Here is a 25,587-nt window from a genome sequence, read left to right as displayed (position 1 = left end):
GTCAATACCATCAGTTTTTCTGATAGATTATAACATCTCAAAAATCTGATTAATGTATCACACAGACACTTGATTTGTTTGTCCCCAATTATACAAAAAAAAATTGAGAACTGAAAAATTGATGGAGCTGTTTTCATGGCATGTGGAAGATCTACATAAAGGGCCATATGCTGTTTAATTTTTTCTTTTTTTCTGAAAAATTTCAGTCAGAGGTAATGTGATACTGTTACATGTCTTGTTATACAATCAGTGTATTCTGTATGGCTTACTTTAAAACGATAAGATTATTATTTTAATGTCATTCCATATCGAATTCCGTTTTCCCTGGAAACAGCAAGGGCAAGTCCCCCTTATAACAGTTGTGTAACCGGGTAATCTGGATAAACCAGACATTCTACTTCTGTACACTATAGATCACATAATTACCATGCAGAGGTAGCTCAGGATTCTCTGGTTACAGCCTGACAGGTTTCTGTGGAAACAGGTAGCCTCAGTTGCCATATGCTTGATCCTGTTTTGTAGGCTGATGTATCCTGATGATGTAAGGACAGAAAATTTTGCTTTGACAGTTTTCACTGAATCAGTCTGATTCAGGAGAATTTTGCACAAAATAAATTTTTAGGAATTAGCTAACCTCTTCAGCACTACAAAAATGTGAGCGTTGTAATGACTTTTGTGAAATACTGTAGAAGTTTTCCATAAGGTGGAGGAGAGCCCCATGTCTTCCTCATATCAGTTGTCCCAGACTATGACCAATAAATGTTATTGTCCTTGATGCAATAAACTGGTATCAAGAGTCTCCATTTCTTATGTTTCCCCAACCATTTGTATACATTACATTTTCATCATCCACCAGCAAAAACCTGTTACAAGTAAGCTGAGAAATGATATCAAATTTGAGGTCATCTGTTGAAGAAGATAAGTAAAGCTGCACTTGGGCTGCTGCTGATTCAGGACAGATGAAAATGCATATGGTGCCACAAGATAACTGTAACTAGTCCTATGGCTCAATAAGTAGGAACCAGGTAAGGTTATCTTATGGCTCCACATTTCCACAAGCTGGTTTCTCATCAGATCAGATTAACAGTCCTAGTTCAGCAGCAATGCTAGAGTTTAACATGAACCTGAAGGGCGAGGGATATGGAGGCTGGTATATTTATTTCTTTTCAAGCAATACCAGTTGCCTGGCTGTCCTGCTGATCCTCTGCCTCTGATACCTTTAGCCATATCCTGAACAAGCATGCAGAAAATTAGGTGTTACTGACATTTTTGACAAGATAAGCTCCATGCTTGGTTCTGTTGTGATTCAGATATGTTGAAGGGGAGACCTGAAACCAGATCTTTGCAGCCAGTCCAGGCTGCTGAAGGAACATATAATTTTTACGCAAAGCTTTGTAGGGTTGGTCACTTACTACATGATCACTCCATTTCCTGGGCAGATTACCACCTAATTAATCATATTTTTCAAGGTTTACTCACTTTCCTTTACTGTATGTGTGAATGGCTGTTTCTCCTCGTTCACTCTGTCTCTCCAAAGGTCCCCATACACCTAGCAATGCGGGCCCAGGAGCAGAGGGGGACCAGGTTGTATGTGATGTATTCACTATTAACGTTCCATTGTTTCTTCACCCTCTGGCTTTGCCTCTTATGCTGGGCATACACAGTAAGTTTTTTCCTTATCAATCTAGCCACTGATATAAAACATGCTGGCCACTACAGCTCACTCTGCAAGGGTTGAGAGAGAGGTTACAACCCACCCCCTCGGCTATAAGTCAGAAATGTAGGTCTTACTCAAGTACAAGTCGACCCCGATACTTTATTTTAGTGAGTCAGACCTAAATTCCTAGACTTATAGTCGAGTATATACGGCAACTATGATAAAGGAGTGAGTGTATGCTCCGATATGCGTGAGCTGATATGCTTTTGTCCAGTATTGTTGCCTTTTGAATAGGAATCTGACTTTTAAACACACACACACACCATGATTCTTTTTTTTTTTTACAGCTGTTACACACAGATGGCCAACACACTTGGTCACAAAAAGTTTGAGATGAGCTTCAGACCAGGGGCGTAGCAATAGGGGGTTCAGTGGTTGCAAACACATCGGGGCACTTGGGCCAGAGGGGCCATCCCTCAACCACAGTATTCACTCTTTATTGTTCCTGTGTGATGATAATATACACTTCTATTGATGCTTTGAATAGCAGTGATCATTAACAAACTGTTTCCCATCCCCTTCTTGCAACTCTGACACTGTGGTTGTCCTTGGCAGGTATTGGTGCACCGTATCAATTGTTCTGTATAGAGTGCTGGGGGGCCCCGATGTAAAACTTGCACTGGGGCCCACAGCTTTTTAAGGTTCATACACACATCAGACTATAGTCTTTGGAAAATGAAAGATCACAGACCAATCTTACCACCCTTCATGTAGTATGAGAGCCATACCTTCACAGTCTTTTCTATGGAGCTGAACTCCACATCAGGAAAAAATCTTTGCAAGATGCTGCACAGACACAAAAGATCAGTATCTGCAAAAGATCTGTTCCCCCCAAAGATCCGTTCCTGCAAATTGCATTCATAGTCTATGAGATCTGCAGATCATCATACACACCTTGTTTGACGTTCATCTGCAGATCAGACAATCATCTGCAGATCCGAAAATCCATCCTGGTGGATCTGATCTGCAGATGAATGTCTGTTAAACAAGGTGTGTATGAGGATCTGCAGATATCATGTCTACAGCATCTTTGTGTGCAGCATCTTGCAAAGATTTCTGTCTGATGAGGAGTTCAGCTCCATAGAATAGACTGTGTAGGTATGGCTCTCATACTACATGGAAGGGGGTAAAATTGGTCTGTGATCTTTCATTTTCCAAAGACTATGGTCTGATGTGTGTATGAGCCTTTAGCTACGCCACTGCTTCAGACCCTCTATGCTTGGAAAAAGTTTTTGCAATACCCTCAAAGTATAGCAGATGGTGTTGGTACTGTAGCTACCCTTTCACATGGGAGGCTGAACTTGCTTGCTTGTTGGGTAGCCCTCTGAGAGCTGTTCCACTGCAATTTCATGCAGCCAAATGGAAGCGTTTGCAACCCCGTGTGAGTCATCGTTTGACACGCAGTGACGTTACCCGACGACAAAGACGTGACTTTCACTGTGAAGAGATGACTATTTCTTTTAGGAGAATTTATTCTGCAGAATATGTGCTTGAATTGATCAGGTGTTCCATTTGTATTAATCCCCATCACATGGTCAGGTCTCACTTTTGCTTCTGTGCAGGCTAAAATCCAAAAGCCAAATCACAGAAATAAAAATGGCTCATCTGATCTGTGGATTTTTAAATGGTTTTTAAGAGCTTGTTCACACTATAAGCGTTTGTGGGTTGTTGTTTTTTAAGCGCTTGCCATTTTAGAAATCGCCCCAAAAGCGCTTGTGCAATCATTGCCCAGGAGATTGTTCACATGTAACTGTTTCGATTTAATTGAAATCGCAAACGTGCTACATGTACCATTTTCTAAGCACTTTGGCTCAATGGAAGATATAGGAAAATTGCAAAGAGCTTTGTATAGCGATTTCCTGAGCGCTTTTATGAATAAATACATTGTATTAATTCATTTCCGGGTGAAAGAGTTTTATTTCCTGACCGATGTCATGAAGTGAAAAAACGAATTACTCTGCAAAAGCGCTTAGAAAAGCGTTTTTCTAAGCGCAAAGCCCAGAGAAAAGCGCTTAAAAAGCTCTAAATCGCTCAGTGCTTGTGATAGCGCTGGCGATTTATAATGTGAACAAGGCTTAAATGCGTATTAATGAGAGATAATGTATCTACCTATCAGCAATGTAAATGTACATTAGGTCCCCAGAAACAACAGTGGTCTCTGCCGTCCAGGCTCCCTACCAGGAAGGGTGTGATGCAACTTTTCCCCTCTGTTGTGTACATGTTTTTATAGGGAACGCAACACAACTTCCCAGAATGAAAGTAGCCGTAACCTCTTTTAAATGAGTAGCTGAAGGCAGTGAATTAAGGGTCTGTCAGCTGCTCTCGTGCACTGGCTGGGTTCTTGCTAGCGCTCGGTACTGGTGGTCGATAGGCACCCCTCTGCCCATAGCAGGGCCGGGCCGAGGCATAGGCTGGAGAGGCTCCAGCCTCAGGGCGCAGTGTAAGAGGGGGCGCAGAATTCATTCAGCTGTCATTCCTAATTGTGTTTGAAGCAGAAAGATATAAGAAAAGGGGATACATGGCAGTGACTGCAAGCCAGATAACTAGATATTAAGGTGTTGGGGAGGTTGTGGGCCCTGTGGCGCCTCTTAGTCTAATAGCAATCAGTGTGTGAGTGCTGGGGTGGCAGGGATGGAGGGGCGCACTTTGGTGTCTCAGCCTTGGGTGCTGGAAGACCTTGTCCCGGCTATGGCCCATAGAGTCACATCTGAGTGTTGCCATGCTCTGACGCTGCATTTTCTGCATGGAGCAACACCAGTGTGTCAAGCACTGACGCACATGATGTTACAACCGCTGCTATTCGAGTACATTTAAATAGCACTTGAATGGCGCTCGTGGGTGACAGATGGGACACTGAACTCTCCGACAAGCGCACAGTTAAGCCATATAATTTGGCAATAAATAGTACCCATCCACTCCAACAATCAGCACAGTGTCAGTTTTGGAAAATCTGATCAATTAAGTTTGTTCAGCTCAATCATCTACCGTAAGTTGAATTTGTTACATTTCCAATTAAGATCTGTTTAACAAATCAGTCCGTGTATAATATAGCCACAATACAGTTTTGTTTAGTATGTTAGATGATATCCCAAGGCTGCGTTCATTTTTTTCTGTAGATACAGCCTGTGCTGCATTACAAAAGCAGAGTGATATAACTAGCAGCAGCAGGTGTACTGTGACACCGACTAGGCTTCTCCCACTACGGTATATGAAAGCAGCGCCCACCAGTGTGTAGAAGAGGAATTACACTGCATCGTGTCAGTTACAAAACGACATTATCTAACCAGCAGACACAATGGCACATGTCACATCTTGCGCTGACCACGCCCGCTCGCCGAACCACATAAACCCGGAGAGGAGTACTACTCAGCAACAGGCTGCAGAAATCTCGCGTGGAGGTTCGTATGTACAGCTTCATATCTCTCTATCTTTATTATTTGCATTCTTCTGTCTTACGGCCAGGCAATCAGTGTGCTCTGTGTGTAATTCTAATGCATAGACAGATGGACGGATGTTATTTTGCTGGGTTTCTCAAACTTTGCATATAGTTTTAAAAACACTGTGCTCCCGAGGCTATGTATGCTGGCTGGAAAGTGTGTCCCCAGACCCTAATGTGCCGAGTCTGTGAACAGTGGAAAGCTAGAAGCAAGAAAGCCTAGAACTGGAGAATTTTATTGAATTTGCATGCTTTTCTCCCCCTTCGGCTAGGTGCAAATATTAGCAGAAACGCTAGCGTTGCGGAAAACGCTGCGTTTTTGCAGCTAATGAAAGTCTGTGGGCCGCAGGAAAGAACGCATATAAAAAACGTATGTGTTTTATATGCGTGCGTTTTCAAAAAAGCTGGTTTTGCTGCATATATGCAAAAATGCATCAAAAACGCACATCATGATTGTCAATGGGAGCACAATGGTATGAGTATTTCATGCGTTTTCCATGTGTTTTATATGCATTTTTTTCCCCAAAAAAATAGTTTTGGGATGTATTTCCGCTTCCTGTTGTCTTCCTAGTGATTTGCATAAATGGAAATACAAAAACGCATATAGGCGAACCGCAAACGCATTAAAGCGCTTGAAAAACGCACCACATGATAACATGACATAAACGCAGCCATTTATGTTATGTGTGCACCCAAGCCTTCATGTTAAAGCACTTTTAAAAAAAATTGTAAATTCAACATGATTCTCCTATTCTAGGATTTATGTTTTTATGATAAATTATATGCAAATATTTTAGCGCCCAAGTTAAAGGGACACTTAAGTCAAACAAAAAAAATGAGTTTTACTCACCTAGGGCTTCCAATAGCCCCCTGCAGCTGTCCGTTGCCCTCGCCGTCTCCCTCCGATCCTCCTGGCCCCGCCGGCAGCCACTTCCTGTTTCGGTGAGAGGAGCTGACAGGCTGGGGACGCGAATTATTCTTCGCGTTCCCAGACACATTAGCACCCTCTATGCTGCTATATGGTATATGATATATGCTATAGCAGCATAGATGGCGCTATTGTGGCCAGGAACGCGAAGAATCACTCGCGTCCCCAGCCTGTCAGCTCCTGTCACCGAAACAGGAAGTGGCTGCCGGCGGGGCCAGGAGGATTGGAGGGAGACGGCGAGGGCACCGGACAGCTGCAGGGGGCTATTGGAAGCCCCAGGTGAGTAAAACTCATTTTTTTTTTTGACTTAAGTGTCCCTTTAAGGCATTTTTTTTTTTGAAAATGTCATATTATAGAAAATTAATGATTACGTCATATTGCAAATAAAAATAACATTAAAAAAATAATATTGCAGAAATTACTGCTTTGTTTTAGCGACTATAGCTTTAACGGCAAACTTTGGTCAGCCATCAGTCAGCTCCTCCCTCACACCTGCCCTGTCCCCTCCTGATATACCCTAAAGTCAGTTGGCTTACCTGTTCTTGGCAGTGAATTTGGAATCATGTGGGAGGGGCCAACTGTGATCCCCACTAAAGTAACCACATTTGGACCCATCTATGATGTCTTCACCTCATACTGTCAGGGGAATGGGAGAGAGTGAAAAGGAGAATGCCTTCAGGCTAGGTACACAGCAGTCACCTTGACTGAAGCTAAATATACTGCCCAGTATCAGAAAGATCTTTCTCAAGGTGACCATGCACAATTTTGTTTCCAACCAGATAAATCCAACTGATTTTTCAAAAACATCGTTTTTGTATCTTCCTATGGATCTTCAAACAGGATAATGACCCAAACACATTGCCCTGATTTGAATTGGTACTGTTAAAGGACTCCCAAAGTTAAAAAAAAAGGAACACAATCTTTACTTACCTGGGGCTCCCTCCAGCCCCTAGAAGTCTTCTGGGTACCTCACCGCAGCTCTGGTGCTCCCATGTGTCCCGCTGGCCACCCGCAAAGCTTGGCAACTCATCGGTGGGCCAGCATTTTTGTACATGCGTGGGTGCGTGTATGCAGCCGCATGCGAACGTACACGGCATCAGATGCGTATTGCACCTGCGCAGATTACAGCGACATGGCCACGCCTGCACACGTGCAGAAGCGCCGACCATCCGATGGGGCTTTGTGGGCAGCCAGTGGGACACGGGGGAGCACCGGATATGTGGCGAGGGACCCAGAAGGCTTCTAGGGGCTGGAGGAAGCCCCAGGTAAGTAAAGATTGCGTTCCTTTTTTCACCTCGGGAGTCTTTTAATTGTGGATCAAGGAATACAATCTCCTCAAATAATAACTTAGTTATCCTCACAATTTAAAACATAGTATGTGCTACTTTTTCAATTAAAGGTGCCAGTGAAAGGTTTTCCAACCTAATCAATTGCCCAAGTGGATTGTAGTGTTGAGCTTGAATTTTGCATAAACGCAATTTCGCATTGAAATTTGCAATTACAATGCAAAATCATAATTAATTCCGCACATAACTGTAATTATGTTTACTAATTAAGTAAAAATGCAAAATTTGATTCTGCTGGAAAAAGCGAAAAGAGATTTTCTAGTTTTGAAAAATCGATTTTAAATAGTTCAAAGAAAAACTTTTTTGTATAGCGAGCTCCATGTTCTGCATACACATTTTATAAGTTTTAATGCAAACTTGTGATCCAGCACCTGGAGCCTTTGGAAATTCCATCCGTGAACAAGCGCGGTTGCACTGCACAGGACTCCTTGTGCTTTGCTTTTTCTTCCGATCCCAAGCATCTCCTTGTTACTGCGCAGGTGTGAGGCATCCTGTGCATTGCGGCTGCGCTTGTTCACAGGTCCCTGCGCAGGACGCTATTGCGGATGGGAACACTTAGAAAGAACACTTAGAAAGCCTGTCGGCTGAAAACGAATGTAGCTGGCAGCGGGGTACAGGAGGATCCACGAGTGTCTGCGAGAGCACGGGACGGCTGCAGGGGGCTGATAGAAGCCCTAGTTGAGTAAAACTGATTTTTTTTTTTCGTAGGCTTAAAGGAGTCATCAGGAGAAATAATGAAAATAAGTGCTACTTACCCGGGGCTTCCTCCAGCCCCAAGCTCCCAGCATGTCCCTGGCACGCGCAGGCGTATCGCTGGGGATCGGGAGGCAGCGGCGACGAACGGCTGGGCCGCAGCGAGGGACATACTGGGAGCTTGGGACTGGAGGAAGCCCCGGGTAAGTAGCACTTATTTTCATTATTTCCCCTGATGACTCCTTTAAGTATCCCTTTAACCCCTTTTAGACAACGCTAATTGAAATCTACGTCCTGTTTGGGAGTTGTTATCCCTGCCAGGGCGCAGATTTCACTCACCGCCGCCACGAGCTCTCGCCGCTCCCACCGATCACACTACTCCTCCCCGGAACCCACTCGCCCTGCCATCAGGATAACAGCTCTGCTATGTGATTCTCACTGTGAACCAATTCACACTTAGTGGAAACGAGTCCTAAACCAATCAAAATCAGCAGCGACATCTTGCAGCATGTCCAATCGATACATGCAACCAATTTCACCTGAAATTGGTCATATCATTGATCGGACATGCTCTAGGCGGCACAGATTTTCATTCGATTATAATAGTCGCATCGGATGATCGATTGGCCACCAAGTCGCTTGATGTATGGCCACTTTTCTTCTTGGAACTGTAATGCAAATCAGGTGTTTGGGCTGGTCCACACGAATCAGGAAGAGCGCTTCTGAGCGGTTTTTAAAACGCTTGGGGATAGAAAACCACTTGGCTAATGTATTTCAATGGGCTGGTGCACACCAGAGCGGCTCGTTTTTCCCCCAAACGCAAACACAGGTCCTGGAGCATTTTTGAGATTTCTGAGGCGTTTCTGCCTCAATGTAATGTATAGGAAAGTGGAAACCTGCTCGGAGAAACACTAAACCAGAGCGATTTTCCAAGCGTTTTTGTTACAGAAGCTGCTCAGTTACAGCTTTACTGTAACAAAATATAAAATCTACTACACAAAAATGCTCCAAAAAACGCTAGGCATGTTTAGAAAATCTCTAAACATGCCTAGAATCACTCTGAAAACAGCTTCAAAAACCGCTAGCGGTTTTTGGTGTGCAGCAGCCCTCAGTCTGATTCTCTCCAGACTCATCCATATAGGTGATTCAGGCAGCTGCTGATAATGTTAAGGCAGGGTAAACATTTTCAAAAGACATGAATTACAGATGTTTTCCTATTCATTGCCTAGTCCAGTAATATTCGATGGCGTTTTCCTTTGCACTGCTGGTAATTTTTCTCATGTCTGTGTTTTTTCTCTAGTCTAAAATGCTGAAGACTGTGAAACAAGCCTTATTTTCCACTGAACTACAGAACCCGAAGTGGGCCTCTTTGGAAACTCCGGTACAGAGAATGCTAGCAGGATCAGAGTGCAAGGGGTCTGCCATAACTGTAGATCATCAGTCAGATGCTCAATGTATTACAAATAGCATGCAACTTGAAATTAAACCTTTAAAATAAAACCTACTGAGTTTAAAAGGCTCATTTTCAAGTGTAATGCTATTTGCTACAGATTTCCAATGCACTCGTAAAATTTGCATCTCATTGATCATCTCTATTATTAACATTATGCTGGGAATACACAATGAGTTTTTTTCTGGCCGATCAACTTTCAGATCGATTTCCATTCACTTCTATGAGAAAATCATTGAGAAAAACAATCAATCAGATCGGACCAGTCGGAAATTATCTATTGAGCCATCTATCTGCCAAAAAAACTCATGGTATATTCCCAGCATTAGATCTCTGTCACAGTGCACTTAAAGAGAATCTGTATTGTTAAAATCACACAAAAGTAAACATACCAGTGCGTTAGGGGACATCTCCTATTACCCTCTGTCACAATTTCGCCGCTCCCCGCCGCATTAAAAGTGGTTAAAAACAGTTTTTAATGGAGCCCCTGGCCCTCCTAATTAACAACCACTCTGGTATTCAGGGAATTAAAATTGCAGGTAACCAGCACAAATTATGCATGTATGCAGACGATGTGATCCTTACATTGTCCGACCCCCGGGAATCCCTATCTAACCTTACTGATGTCCTCAAAACCTTTGAGGACATATCTGGTCTGAGAATAAATGACCTCAAATCTAAAGCATTAAATATATCATTAACCACTTTGATGGTACAGAGATTGCAGGAAAACTATAAATTTAAATGGGAACCCCAAAAGTTGAAATACCTAGGCATCTACCTAACAAATTCGTTCAGTACAATGTTCAAGGCCAACTACCCCGCTCTCCTTACTGAAGTCTCCAAGCTCCTAGAGTGTTGGAAAAGATATGCGATATCATGGCTGGGCCGGATAGTAGCACTCAAAATGACAATCTTACCCAAATTCTTATACGCATTTAGAGTATTACCAGTGCCCATCCCCTCCCTCTATCTCAAAAAAGTGCAGTCCCTGTTTCATACTTTTATCTGGAAAAATTCAAAACCCCGCGTGGCACGAACAACATTATATTGCCTCACTGCAGATGGTGGCCTGGGTGTTCCAAATGTAGCATACTACTATAAGGCAGCCCAAATCGCTCAATTAGCATTGTGGCATGAGGACGCTCATCCCCCTATTTGGCGAGATATTGAAGGCTCAATCTGCTTCCCCCTTACCATCAATAACCTACTCTGGCTATCTACCCTGCAGCGTAAATCTATCAAGAACCCAATCATGGTCCATTCACTAAAGATATGGAACCAAGCTAAATTAAAAGACAAGCTCCAATCTCCGCATCTCCCCCTCATGACATTTACAGGACACCCTGATTTCTACCCGGGGCTACACAATCCTAACGCCTTTAAATGGTGGGTTCAAAAAGGGTTAACCTCCATCTATAGTTTAGTGACTGACTCCTCACTCAAATCCTTTAGCTCCCTAAAAGAACACAAACAAATACCGGACGCAGAACTCTTCCGCTACATGCAGATTACACACTTTACCAAGAAATATATTAGGTCTCACGATTTCCTACGCACTAGAACCCACTTCGAGCATACTTGCGCTACAGACCCACACGCATCGGGCCTAATCTCGCTACTCTACAAGAATGCGATCTCCCCAGCCAATATCTCCAATCCGACATACATAACTAGGTGGGAACAGGAGATCAACACAACCTTTGAAAAGGAGGACCTCCAACACATGTGGAAGGGTGTATCTAGCATCTCGGTTAGCTCTGCTCTGGTAGAGGCCCAATACAAGGTCTTAGTATCTGACACCAGACCGTATCGAGAAGCTCAACCCTGATAAGGGCCTGCGGTCAGAGGGGCACCTTCCTGCATGTATGGTGGACATGTCCTAAAGCACGCAGGTTTTGGAACAGGATCTACCAAGTTATATACTCCACAATCAAATTTCAAATCCCTAAATTGCCAGAAGTAGCATTACTGGGCTTAAAGCCCCCGAATATATCCAATATACAATACAGACTTCTGACACATATCTGCCTAGCAGCCAAGCGGGTAATTGCCCGCTCCTGGAAGTCCCCGGCACTCCCCCTGCATATGTTCAAGGGTTATCTCAGTCATGCATTATGTTTTGACAGGATGAAAGCTATTGTAGATGATAAACTTTCTCAATTCGAAAAGATATGGAAACCATACTTTGAACATTACTCACATTGGCTTCCCAACTCCTTAACATCAGTATAATATATATAATCCCACCAATCACCACCTATAATAGGTAAACTAATAACGTAACGAAGCTAATGGTGGCTCGGCAATCCCCACACCTATACCCCTGCTCTTCTGCCCCTATACTAATACTTCTCTTTACCCATCCCCCCTACCTTCACCACCTTTCCCCTCCTGCCTGATGGTCTCTACACCAACAGGCCTACAATGTGGAAAACAGAGAAACTTCAAATGCGCAGTTAAACCTAAAGGGCAGCCCTTGGAACCCTCAACAATGTTGTAACCCAATAGAACTTAATCCCAGGGCCGCTTAAAACAATAAGGTACTCCAGGTCATGATAATTAAGCCGCCAACCCTTCCTGACGGCTTCTTTCCCTTGTTGGAATTACTCCAAGTCCAATATGTCAAGTTGACCTGACCAGATGTCAGTACATGATGCCTAGTGCTGCTGACATCAAAAGTTCTCTTGAATGTAATGTATTTTACCTAAAGCGTTTTTATGTACCCTAAATACAATTGCACTAAACTGCTATGTTTGTAATATGTTTTATTATTACATTGTTTTCTTGTTACTCTAACTGAAAATTAATAAAAACTTTTTGAGAAGAAAAAAAAACAAACCAGTTTTTAAAAGTTTGTTTATAAACAAACAAAATGGCCACCAAAACAGGAAGTAGGTTGATGTACAGTATCTCCACACATAGAAAATACATCCATACACAAGGAGGCGGTATACACCCTTCCTTTTGAATCTCAAGAGATCATTTGTGTGTTTCTTTCCCCCTGCATCTCTCATGCACTGAAGTTTCAGGCTGCTCTTTTCTTCCTGCAAACAGCTTTGCCCTTGTCTGTAATTCCTCACTATGTGAAATCCCAGCCAGCTCAGAGGACGATTTATCCAGCTTGTAAAAGATAAGAGAGAAGCTGCTCTAATCTAAATAACACACAGGCAGTGTGCATAGAGGGGCCTGGAAGGGGGAGTTCATAGCAGAACCACAACACTGAAGAACTTGGCAGCCTTCCAGACACAGGCTGACAAGTCTGACAAGAGAGAGATAAGTTGATTTATTACAGAGACTGTGATAGTACAAAGTGCTGCAGTAAGCCAGAACACATTAGAATAGCTTTTGGAACTTGTAGCATGATAAAAAACAGGATGCAATTTTTGTTACGGAGTCTCTTTAAGCCTCTTTTCCACGGACTGTTGATAGGCAGTGAGATGCCTCTCAAACTCTCACAACTGCTGCCTGGCAACTGCTTTTTGTTGCCTGGTAACTGCTCACTGCTGACTGGTAACTGCTTGCTGAGCTCAACAGCCTGTGGAAAAGAGGCTTACCAGATGGAAAGTTGCCTAGGCTGAGTACAGCCATCACAAATCATGTGACAAATAAGTAATGGGTTGATTTGCTCTTGCAAATCCTTGCTTCTTCCCTGCCACATTGCCTTGCATGGTTTTTATTTACATTTTACACAGCTTTACACATTTTACACAGCTTAACAATGTTTTTGGAATTAGGATTTTAAGTGTTGAAAGTCTACCAACCGTTTTATAATTTTAGTTCTTCTGTCAATACCAATTTTTCTTGCTCAAATTTGTCATTTATGAGGTCAGCAAACTTGGTCATGAGCTCAATGTTCTCCAGTCCCTCTCCTTACTCTCCATTGTTTGCTCTGCATACACATGCACAAGTACTATGACCTGAAGGGATAAGCAGCTGAACCTACATAGACACATCACTAGCAAGCTCATATGTTCCTGTAAACAGATAGAAGTGCTCCACAAGTCCTTTTTGTGACTTCAGGTTGCAGTTATCTATAGATTTTTTAAATTGCAGAAAGATGTAAATGTAATTTCTTTAGCCGTGTCACTAAGTATACTGTGTGGTATATAGGTGGCCCACAAACCTCCATATGCTTGAGTAATTGGCTGCTCAGACCAGGAATCATTTCTACTTTTTGCACATCTAAACTAATTAAGCAATGAACCAGGCTGAAGGATATTACTAAAACGCCTTTATTATTTCATTGGCACATCTTTAATAAATCCAACTTATTGCTTAATGTGTATCCGAGGCGCCACGTGACATGATGAGATGTGTATGTACAGTGAAATACATATCAATAACCAGGCAGTTTTTCTTTATTTTACTTTGCTGCCTGAAAGGGTTAATATTTCAGGCATGGAACAGCTTCTGTCTTGACAGTGCCTTGTTGGGAATATAGTAAACCTCGCTGATAAGCAAATTACAGCCATAAAAGTTCTCCTGCCAGAACTTCTGAGGGCAGTGAAAAGATAGAAATAGTCAACAATAGTTGGTGTATTTTAACTCTAGAACACTTAATTGAATGCCATTGAGCCGAAAAATTAAAACATTCAATCTACTTTGTTAATATTTAAAGGGCAACTGAAGTGAAAGGGATATGGAGGCTGCCATATGTATTAGTTGCCTGGCTTTCCTGCTGATCCTCTGACTCCAATACTTTTAGCCATAGACCCTGAACAAGCATGCAGCAGATCAGGTGTTTCTAGCATTATTGTCAGATCTGACAAGATTAGCTGCATGCTTGTTTCTGGGGCTATTCAGACACTGCTGCAGCCAAATAAACCAGCAGGACTACTAAGTAACTGTTATTGTCTAAAAGGAAATAAACATGAAAGCCGCCATAGTCCTCTCACTTCAGTTGTCCTTTAAAATACAAAATAAAACCATGGGATATCTAAAAAAGTACAATCAGTTTATTTTCACCTCGGCTTCACTTTAAGTGGAGAAAGAACAAAGCAGCCTTATTTCAAAGTGAAAGACTCCAACAGCTGTTTTGGATGTCAGTGCATTGTTTAGCAAGTACAAGCATGCATACATACAGTAACAGTCCTAAATTTACATTTATACTTGAATACTTGAAGAGGAACTGACCGTTCCTCTTCAAGTATTCAAGTATAAATTTGCCATACTATCTCAGAAAAAACACATATATAAGGAGATAAATACTTGCTCCACTTACATAACATACTGTATGTATTGCACTGTCCACATTTTGATTTAATTGATTATTCTGCAGTAAAAAAAGAAAAAATCCTTCTTAGCATTTCACATTTTAATTGTGGCTATTTTGAAGCCAATCCTGATGTCATTTCCTCCATTACTCTCCTCTGGCTGATTTGGCTGCCCTTCACTATAGAAAGTGCATTGTCTCAGCATGATACATATTGGCCAATCAGAGAGGAACAGAGGTGTGGGAGGGGAAAAAAGGAGGGAAAGTGGCTTCAGCCTATCACGCTGTGTTAGTTATGTCTGAGGGGAAGTAGAGAAGCAAAAAGGACAACCCAGCATGCCCAGTGACTTCCTTTTTGTGTACCAAATTTTGTTTTTACCAAATAAGAGTCAGGTAAACTAGGGAATATTTATCAACAAGAAAAGTAATAGTGATTTTAACTTTTGGATTGCCTGGTTGCCATCCGCATTATTTCTTTATCAGATAAAAATAATGAATTTGATTTTTTATTTTATGCCCAAGTTACACTTTAAACAAATAGCATTATGTGGATCCAAAATTACTCAATCACTGCTCCAGTCTGCATATTGTTTTTTGTTCTTAACATTTTTTTTATTTTTTATTAGACATCTGGTGATTGTGTTGAATAAGTATTCTGTTTTTCTTTGTTCTGTTTTGCAGTCTTCAGATTATGAACTACGTCAATATGAACCTACAAAGTGGGTGAGCACCGAGGTGGCATCTATGAAAGACTGGGACAGTGCTTTAAGTACCGGATTCATGCGCCTTTTCAACTATATTCAGGGGAACAATGAAAAAAGTAATTATTCTGTATCCAATAGATTGCAAAGGAAGTCATCACAGCAAATCAGAGGCTTACAAATCTATCAGCTGATCAAACTGATCATGTGCTTCTCCATGAGTTCTCCAAGGCTGGGCCATCTCTAATTAGTGGTGGAACGAAAATCATAGTGCCTCAGAGAGAAATTTTGATCGTTCTCCCTCACCCTACATTCGAGCACTGTAAAAATAGCGCTGGGGATTTGGGCACAGCCGGCACCACCATAGGCTGTAATAGGAATTACGGCTATAGCGGCACTCAGCGAGTAATTTGGGCGTCGTCAAAAGGCGGAGCACAAATTATTACATTACTACAAAAACACTGTAGAGGATACAAGATTGCAAAACCCTTCCTTGCACCTGCTGTCCTGGGTTTGATTGACCCAGTCTCGCACCAGTGAGTTCCTTTGGGGGGTTTGAGCGATTGGTATTTCTTTCCATATGCCCTCTTATCAGACTATAAAAGGCATGCATCCAAATTTTACTAATTTTAAGCACACATGAAGTGAAAAATGTGGAGGCTGACATTTATTTTCTTTTAAATAGTTAAAAATTGCCAAGCTGTCCGTCTGATCCTCAGCCTGTAATATTTTTAGCCATAGACCCTGAACCAGCATGCAGATCAGGTGTTTCTGACTAATGCCTGACTGGATTAGCTGCATGCTTGTTTCAGGTGTGTGATTCAGACACTACCACAGCCAAATAGATCAGCAGGACTGTCTGGCAACTGATATTGATTTAAAGGAAATAATTATATCAGTCCCAATATGCCTCTCACTTCCGGTTTCCTTTAGGTGCAAACAGGTCTACCTAACTTCTGCTTTCCATAACTTATGCAAGTTAGATTTTGCTAGTTGTGCCTTTTCTGTATAGCATAACATTAATGTATCCCCAAGGCAACATGGCATTATGAGATAAAAGTGTATATACAGTGCAAAACATATTAATAACCAGGCTGTTTACTTTTTATATTTTGCTGTCTAAAAGAGTTAATTTTCAGTCATGGAAGTGACATCTTTCGTCTTGCTGATACTTAGTCAGCAGTATATTAACCACTTCAGGCTCACAGGTTTTTTCCCTTAAAAACCAAAACAACTTTCACATTTCAGCGCTCCTCCCATTCATTCAGCGATAACTTTATTGTTACTTATCACACTGAAATGATCTATATATTGTTTTTTTCACCACAGATTAGACTTTCTTTGGGTGGTAGTTTTTGCTATGAATTATTTTATTTTATATGCATTGTAAAGGGAATAATAAGGAAAAAAAGAAAAAAATGATTATTTCTCAGTTTTCAGCCATTATAGTTTTAAAATAAAACGTGCTTCGGTACATAAAACCCACACGTTTTAATTGCCCATTTGTCCTGGTTATTACAACGTTTAAATTGTGTCCCTAGTACAATGTATGGTGATAATATTTTATCTGGAAATAAAGGAGCATTTTTCCATTTAGGGATTTTTAATACTTTTTCACTTATTACAAGACTTTTTTTTGCAAAATTAACAGTGATATACTCGCATGACATCCATATTAGAAAAGTCCCTAAGGTAACTATTTATGTAAAAAATATTAAATGATGTAATTTAAAAAAATAATAATTTAACAAGTGTTTTATTTCTGTAACTGTGGGGCAGGGTTGGAAGGGGTTAAAAGTAATAAAATAAAAAAAGAATAATAAACTTTCTATGTAAAACAGTATACTAATATAAATAGGTGTATTTTACTTTTTGGCCACAAGATGGTGTATACTGAGACTGTGTTTCTATTAAAGGGAAGGTCCAAGCAAAATAAAAAAAATGAGTTTCACTTACCTGGGGCTTCCACCAGCCCCATGCAGCCATCCTGTGCCCTCGTAGTCACTCACTGCTGCTCCATTCCCCCGCTGGCAGCTTGCCGACCTCGGAGGTCGGCGGGCCGCATTGCGTACGTTTTTACGCATTCCCACTAGTGCAGGAACATTAACAGATACATTTTTACGCATTACTGGTTCAATGCGTAAAAATTTACGCATTGAACCATTAATGCGTAAAAATGTATGTGTTAATGTTCCTGCACTAGTAGGAATGTGTAAAAACGTACGCAATGCGGCCCGCCGACCTCCGAGGTCTGAAAGCTGCCAGCGGGGGAATGGAGCAGCAGTGAATGACTACGAGGGCACAGGATGGCTGCATGGGGCTGGTAGAAGCCCCAGGTAAGTGAAACTCATTTTTTTATTTTGCTTGAACCTTCCCTTTAAAGAGGAGCTGTTAGGCCCCGTTCACATCACAAACGCGGACGGGCACGCACGCGAAACGCAACGCGTACGAACGCACGCCATCCGCGTTTGTGTGCGTTGCGTGGCTGATCCCATCACTGAAAAGTGAATGGGACAGCCACGCGTTTTTACAAAAAATGCGTGCAGCATGCGTTCCCGGACCGCACAGGTCCGGAACGCATGCAGTGTGAACATCAGACATTGCACTTTATGCAATGTCTGATGTCGTGCGTGTCGGCCACCTGCACGCGTTTCCAAAACACGGCTGGAAACGCGTGCAGTGTGAACGGGGCCTTAGGTATAAGGGCTCAGAGAAAAAGAAACACATATATCAGTAGCTAAATATTGGCTGTACTTACATTACATATGCATTTCACTGTCCACGTTTGGATTTCACAGAATTTTTATATAGTATTTGCAGAGAATGATGCTCCTGACAGCTCATGGCAGGTTCCATGTTTGTCTGTCTCCTATGAAGCCAATTGTGTCGTCATGTCCTCCCTGCTTCCTGATGATTCGACTCACAAAAAAGATCCTAATGGACAACACTACTGTGCCTTGAATATTAATTAGCCATGTGGCTAGGCACAATAGCGGACTCATGCAGTATACTCTGCCCTGTGATTTTTAAGTGCTGTGAGCTGGACTGCATTACAAGTTGCTGTAACATGAGCCTGTAACTTCTCACTAGCAGCCGAGGGGAGGACCCAAGGTGGGGAGAAGCAGCCCCAGAATGCTTTGCAGTATGTTATGCGGCCTCTCGTACTTTTAAGAGCTTGGGAATAACAGCCTTGCTGTTCAGCACACATCAAAAGTAAGAGAGATTTTTAACTTCAATATTGCCTTTTTGGCTTCCTTCTAAACTGTTTAACACAGGAGAATAGAGGTTTAAATTCGCTTTTGCAGCCTGACAGTTACTGTTTAATAGAACACAGCCGAACACGGAAGTGTCGCGTCTGAGACTGAGAGCTTGCGTGACGTTTGCAATCTGTCGGAAGACACGGGAACTGTGATCGGGATTGAGAATCAAAAGATTCTCACATCCTGACCACAGATGGAGGGGGCTGCGACGGTGGATCGACGGAAAACAGCGCGGGGATCGCGAACGCAACGGTAAGGCAGCAGTACGCATATCTACCCCCCTGATCCGCACGTGAAGTTTAAAGGGGCGTAGATATGCGTACCAAGGATCCTAAAGTGGTTAAACCTCACTGATAAGCTAATTACAGCCATAAAAGTCTTCCTGTCTGAATACAATTTCTGAGGGCAGGGTAGAGATAGAAAAAGGTCAACAGTTCATGTATTTTAACTCTGGGACACAAAATAGACTACCATTGAGCAGAGACAATAAAACATTAAATCTACTTTGTAAATGTTTAAATATAAAATAAAACCATGGATTATCTATAATGGTCATTTTTAGGAGTAGAAGGATAAATACAATTGTTTATCTCATCAGTTGATTTTCACATTGGGTTCACTTTAAAGTATAAATTATATTATTAGGATACATTTATAGTTATCCTCCTTTATACTCCTAAAAATGACTAAGTACCCCAGGGTTTTCTTTTATATTAAACATTTACAAAGTAGGTTGAATGCTTTACGGTCTGTAACCAGTGGCAGCCTATCAAGTGTCCCAGAGTTAGAAAAATGTCAATAGTTCAATTATTTTCTCTCTCCCTGCCCTCAGAAGTTGTATTCTGCAAGCAAAACTTTTATGGCTGTAATTTGCTTATCATTGATGCTTACTATATTCCCTACAAGGTACAGACAAGACAGAAGCTGTCACTTCCATGCCTAGAAATTAACTCTTTCAGGCAGCAAAATAAACAAGTAAAACAGCCTAGTTATTAATATGTTTTGTACTATACATACACATGTTTATCTCATCATGTCACATATCACCACTGGTACACTTTAAGGCCAGAGATCAGCAGTTTGCAGCACAAGCACTAGATGCCAGTATTGTACTTTCAAGGTGTAATTTTCCAGCTGTCATCTGTGGGGTGATAAGCGATAACCCCACAGAATGCTCATATTATCATAAATAAATCAGGATGTGGTGAGAGGTTTCTCAAGTTCCTGTGTAATGTACCATGAATTACCTTTTAATAGTTCAGATTGTTTTTGAGACCTTTGATTATATTTCATTAATTTGTATGTTGTGAAGAACTGTCTTATGTGCTTATGTTTATTGCAGAAGTGAAGATTGAAATGACTGCACCAGTGACCTCATACATACAGCCAGGGGCAGGGCCAGCCTGTGAATCCACAATCACTGTTTCATTTTATATACCATCTGAGCACCAGGAGGATACCCCCAAACCTTCTGACAGCGATGTATTTGTAGAAGAAAGGCCACAGACTACAGTCTATGTCAGGTATTGTACCACTATCACAACAAGCTACTTAGTATACTGTGTTGTTCTGACTGTAGAAGTACATGTACTGTATACAGTATGTGATCAGGAAATTAGTCATAAGCTTTGTAAACTTACGTATCTAACCTTTATGCCTGATACACACCATGCAACTAACTTTCTGTCAGGCGGGTCAAATCGATTATTTCCGACAGGCCCAATCTGATTGTTTATATTATCAATTTTTTGACAGATCAACTGGTTTTGACAGATCAACTCGGTGGATCTGTCAAAACCAGCCTTATCAGCCTGCAGACAGACTGTACACACAGGCAAACTGTCAGCATAATGGCCGCCCCGCGGGTGGGTCTGACGACCCGCCGTTTGCGGGAATCCGGCGTGTGTACGCACCTTAAGAGATGGAGACAGCGCCCAGACAGATAAGAGGAAATCCAGGAATGTGCTTGGCCCTTGATTCCTAAAGATGACAGCGTCTGGAGAAACAGAGCATGATCAACCGTGTCAAAGGCAGAGGAAAGGTCGAGGAGTATTAGAATAGAGAACTGGCCTTTGGATCTAGCTACCAGTAGGTCATTAGCAACTTTAGTGAGGACAGTTTCAGTGGAATGTGTGTGCGAAATCCAGATTGAAGGGGGTTAAGTAAGGAGTTGGTAGAGGGAAAGGGAGACAATTCTGAGTGGATGTGACGTTCCAGCAGTTTAGAAGCAAAGGGGAGGAGCAAGACAGGACGGTAATTGGATAGAGATGTTGGGTTAAGAGATGGTTTTTTGATAAATGGTGTAATGATAGCTTGTTTGAATAAGGAAGGGAAAGTGCCATAATACATAATAAGACTATGGGATTCGAGGAAAGACCTATTTCGGATTAGGACTATAGATAAGGTTATCTCATCAGTTTATTTTAACTTTGGCTAGAGAGGTGCCCACACCTGTGACTGCTGCAAATTTAGGCACTTGTTATTGACCTGAGGAAGTGGGCGAGCACCCATGAAACACGTCGTCTTATTGTGCATCATTAACCCTCCTGGCGGTTTGGCAAAATCCGCCAGGGGGCAGCAAATGCGTTTAAAAAAAAAAAAAAAAAATGCTGCTCAGCGGCATCCCCCCAGCCCCTCCGTTCGCCGTCGGAGATCAGGAGATCCCGTTCAAAGAACGGGATCTCCTGGAGGGCTTCCCCCGTCGCCATGGCGACGGGGCGGGATGACGTCACCGACGTCATCGACGTTGTGACGTCAAAGGGGACTCCGATCCACCCCACAGCGCTGCCTGGCACTGATTGGCCAGGCAGCGCACGGGGTCTGGGGGGGGGCGGCTGCGGCGACGCGTATAGCGGCAGATCGGTGGGTAGCGGCGGCGATCGGGCACTGCACGCAGCTAGCAAAGTGCTAGCTGCGTGCAGCAAAAAAAAAATTATGCAAATCGGCCCAGCGGGGCCTGAGCGGTGCCTCCCGGCGGCATAGCCCGTGCTCAGCACGGGCTTACCGCCAGGGAGGTTAAACCATTATAATTACCTATGTGGTTTGTTCTTTATGGAGGTAAGAAATATCTACTCCTATACAGTACCATTTAGAGATTATAATATACCGTTGGGTGCCGCCAATAGTTTGTTTTATTTTAACTTCAGGTTAGCTGCAGGGCTGGTTGACACTTGGAGCAAAAATCACAATCGCTGGTTTATGGCAAGAAATTTTGTGACTTTCGATTCCCATTCAGGAGAAAAAGAATTGAATTGTGATTGCCACCAAAATGCTGTATGCTTCATGTTTGCAATTTATGCAAACTGCAAACGATGCAGTGAGAATGATCCCGTAGGGAAACATTGGTTACAGCGCTTTGGTGATTGCTGACAATAAGCAAAGCGCTGAAAAGCTCCCCAGTGTGAACCAGTCCTTACCTGTACCAAAAAGCTGCTTAACCATTTAAAGGAATACTATCAATACCCAAGTGTTATAAAATGACAATGTACAAATAATGTCTAACTAGCTGTGTAAACATTTTCCTATTTTTCATGTTAAATATCAGAGGCAAAAGCTTTAATTAACTCTATTGGGACAAATCATTTGCATAGGGGTGTCTGTTTCAATGCACAGCCAGTGTTGTTTTTTGCATATCAGACTACAGAGTATTTTTCCCTGAAAGCCCCCAAAAATATGAAAAGCTGTGCTGTCCAAGACAGTTAAAACAAGTTACATTACCTCTGCTCTCTTGCAGACAGCTCATAAACATGCAGCTTCTTCTGAGAGCTCTCTGACACACAGTTACATAGAGTTAACTACACTGTGAGGGAAACTCCCCACCCCTCATTAACTCTCCCGTCAGAAATGAGCAGACAGTGGCGTCAGTTCAGAGTGAAAGGAATTTGTTACAGTAAACAAAAGAGATAAGCAAATGAAATGTATACATCATTATTTACCAGCACTTCAGCAACTCTCTCAAACTCAGGTTAAAAAACACATGTTAATCAATAGTATCCCTTTAAGCCTTCTGGACATAGAGGCTACCTCCAGAAGGCCATGTGCGCTCCCACAGCCGATCGTGCACGCGCGCTCCCAGCAGCGGATCGTTAGCCCAGGAATCAATGAATCGGGACATGGTGCCCCCGGCAGAAAAAGCGACCACTTCTCTCGGAAGACTCGCTTTTTCTGACTCTTACGTCCCTCTAAGCGTACATGTTACGCTTAGAGTGACGTCATGTAAACAAACTCAAAGTTGCCAATGTCTTGTGGCCAAAAAGTAAAACTACATCCACATGTAAAAAAATAAATAAATAAATACATATTTACATTAAAAAAAAATACTATTTACATCCCACCCTCCCAAAAATACCCAAATAAAATGTTTAATAAAAAACAAACAAAAAACATTACAATAAATAAAATAAAAAAAAACACGTAAATATTTATCTAAGTGTCTAAACTTTTTAAATATTCATGTAAAGATGAAATATTTCTATTTTTTTTATTATAAGCTTGTAAATAGTGATGGATGCAAAACGGAAAATATGCACTTTTATTTCCAAATAAAATATTGTCGCCATACATTGTGATAGGGAAATAATTTAAACGGTGTAATACCCGGGACTATTAGGCAAATACAATACGTGGGTTTTAGTTATGGAGGCATGTATTATTTTAAAACTATAATGGCCGAAAACTGAGAAATAATGAATTTTTTCAGTTTTTTTCTTATTCTTCCTGTTTAAAATGCATTTACAGTAAAGTAGCTCTTAGCAAAATGTACCACCCAAAGAAAGCCTAATTGGTGGTGGAAAAAACAAGATATAGATCAGTTCATTGTGATAATTAGTGATAAAGTTATAGGCTAATGAATGGGAGGTGAACATTGCTCGGATGCATAGAGTGAAAACGACTGAAGGCTGAAGTGGTTAAAGGATACCAGAGCCCAATTAAGTAGCCTCTGCCTCCTCTCTGCCCTGCCCCCGGACAGCCTCTTCTGGGTCACCGGAGTTGGGCATTAGTGTGCAGGCTCTGGCCGGGCTGCGCACGTTCTACAGTGCGTGCCCACACAGCTGTGATCGCTTTACGCATGACATAGTCATGACAACGTCATGACAACATGCACAATTAAGTAGCCTCTGTCTCCTCTCTGCCCTGCCCCCTGGCAGCCTTTTCCAGGTCACCGGAGTCGGGCATTAGTGTGCAGGCTCTGGCCGGTCTGTGCACGTCCTACAGCTCGTGCCCGCAGCTGGGAGCGCTTTGCGCATGACATAGCCTGGACGTCATGCACAATGCACTCCCAGCTGCGGGTGTGCGCTATATACAACACCCACAGCCAGTGCCTGCACACTAATACCCGACTCAGGTGACCCCGGAAGAGGCTGTCTTGGGTGGGTGGGGGCAGAGCAGGGAGGATAATGGGGGGGGGGGGGGGGGGCTGGTGGGCATCAGGACAGCTGCCAGTATATATGCCTGCTCCCCCGGTTTCTCCTACTTAATTCGGCTCTGGTATCCTTCAATAGGTTTGTCAAAGGCTCCTTTCACACTATGCAAATCTTATATTATGCACACCTGTTTATGATGCCTGTATTTCGACTTGTGTTATGTCAGTGTATGATCACTTGTTTACAAAACTTTACATTTCTTTAAAGATCGTTTGGAGGATTTACTAACTTCCAAAAAAACCAGGAGCAGATCCTTCAGCTGTCTGAGTGTTTAAAACGGGATGGAAAATTGTATGAAGAGAACTTCTACTACACTGCTGGTTACGATAGCCCATTTAAGCTTTTTAATAGACACAATGAGGTGTGGCTGATAGCAAAGCAATGAAAACCTATGCACCACCCTTGTGATTGACATTGCAAGAATCCTATGTATGTTAACATTGTCTATTGTATAACAGTCGTGCAGTCATTAAATGTTTTTTTTTGTAATACACTTACCCCTAATATTCCCCTGTTATTTTTATGTGGTATTGAAAATGTGATGATAACAGTGCATGAAGTATGCTATGAGCAACAGGTGCATTAAGCCAGTAGCTGAAATTCTGTTTTTCCCTTGTTACTTTTGCATGTTTACACTGGGCTTTTGTCTCTGTGATTAGGCCTTACATATGTTACGGCCAGAACCCGAAGTTTGGCCACTTCGGGTTCTGGCCGGTCAATGTGCGAAGTGGCTGCGGCCAATGTCTGAAATGAACCGAATCCTGGCGGCTCCGATCATTTTCCCCGGCGCTGGCTCCGCTCCCTGCTATCGGCTTTCAGTCAGCCGGAGACAAAGGAGTCCCCCCTCCCCCGAGTCGTTCGTGGCTACAGGAAAGCAGAGCGGGGAGCGCTGCAGACATTGCTTCTGTCAGCACCCGCTCTGCAGGGATGAACAAATTCCTGCTTTCCTGCCTCTGCCTTCCTGCAGCCACGAACGACTCTGGGGAGGACGCATGTGTCCCCCGGCTGTCAGAAGCCGATGGCAGGGGGCGGAGTCAGCGCCAGGGAAAATGATCTGAGCCGCCAGGATTCGGCTCATTTCGGACATTGGCCGCAGCGCCGTGGCCACTTCGCACATTGACCGGCCAGAACCCGAAGTGACCAGCTACAAAGCGAAGTGGCCAAACTTTGGGTTCTGGCCGTAACATATACACCCATCCAAGATCAATTTCAGATCAATAAATGATTCAAGCAAAATAATTTGATAGCCTAGTGATCGGAAGCAGGGATAGTCAATGAGATGCTAAAAATTCAGAGCGCTCACAGTGCCAGGAACGTGTCCACAGCATCCTGGTGGATTCAACTGCGCATGAAGCGGAAGGCCAGAACTGCACATGTGCAGAAAATACTGCTTCCGTGTCAAAGTTCACGAGCCAAGA

General features: G+C 42.5%; 1 protein-coding gene across 1 annotated transcript; it reads left to right on the top strand.

The window, feature by feature from the left end:
* Positions 1–4,979: 4,979 nt before the first annotated feature.
* Positions 4,980–24,666, top strand: HEBP2 (heme binding protein 2). The gene is made up of 5 exons (XM_068231675.1): positions 4,980–5,115; positions 9,421–9,501; positions 15,467–15,605; positions 20,089–20,269; positions 24,377–24,666. Exons 2-5 carry the CDS (start codon positions 9,427–9,429, stop codon positions 24,552–24,554), a joined length of 573 nt encoding a protein of 190 aa, XP_068087776.1. The 5' UTR covers positions 4,980–5,115; positions 9,421–9,426; the 3' UTR covers positions 24,555–24,666.
* Positions 24,667–25,587: the final 921 nt, after the last annotated feature.

This window comes from Hyperolius riggenbachi, chromosome 4 (assembly GCF_040937935.1).
Source record: "Hyperolius riggenbachi isolate aHypRig1 chromosome 4, aHypRig1.pri, whole genome shotgun sequence".
In the NCBI taxonomy this organism is placed as follows: Eukaryota; Metazoa; Chordata; class Amphibia; order Anura; family Hyperoliidae; genus Hyperolius; species Hyperolius riggenbachi.
Note: the sequence above shows the minus strand (reverse complement) of the source record. Positions and strands in the feature narration are given on the sequence as shown.

Coding starts and splice junctions, on each gene's coding strand:
- HEBP2 (XM_068231675.1), top strand. CDS start 9,427: ATGCTGAAGACTGTGAAACAAGCCTTATTTTCCACTGAACTACAGAAC. Junction 15,606..20,088: donor TCAGGGGAACAATGAAAAAA/GTAATTATTCTG, acceptor TGTTTATTGCAG/AAGTGAAGATTGAAATGACT. Junction 20,270..24,376: donor CAGACTACAGTCTATGTCAG/GTATTGTACCAC, acceptor ATTTCTTTAAAG/ATCGTTTGGAGGATTTACTA.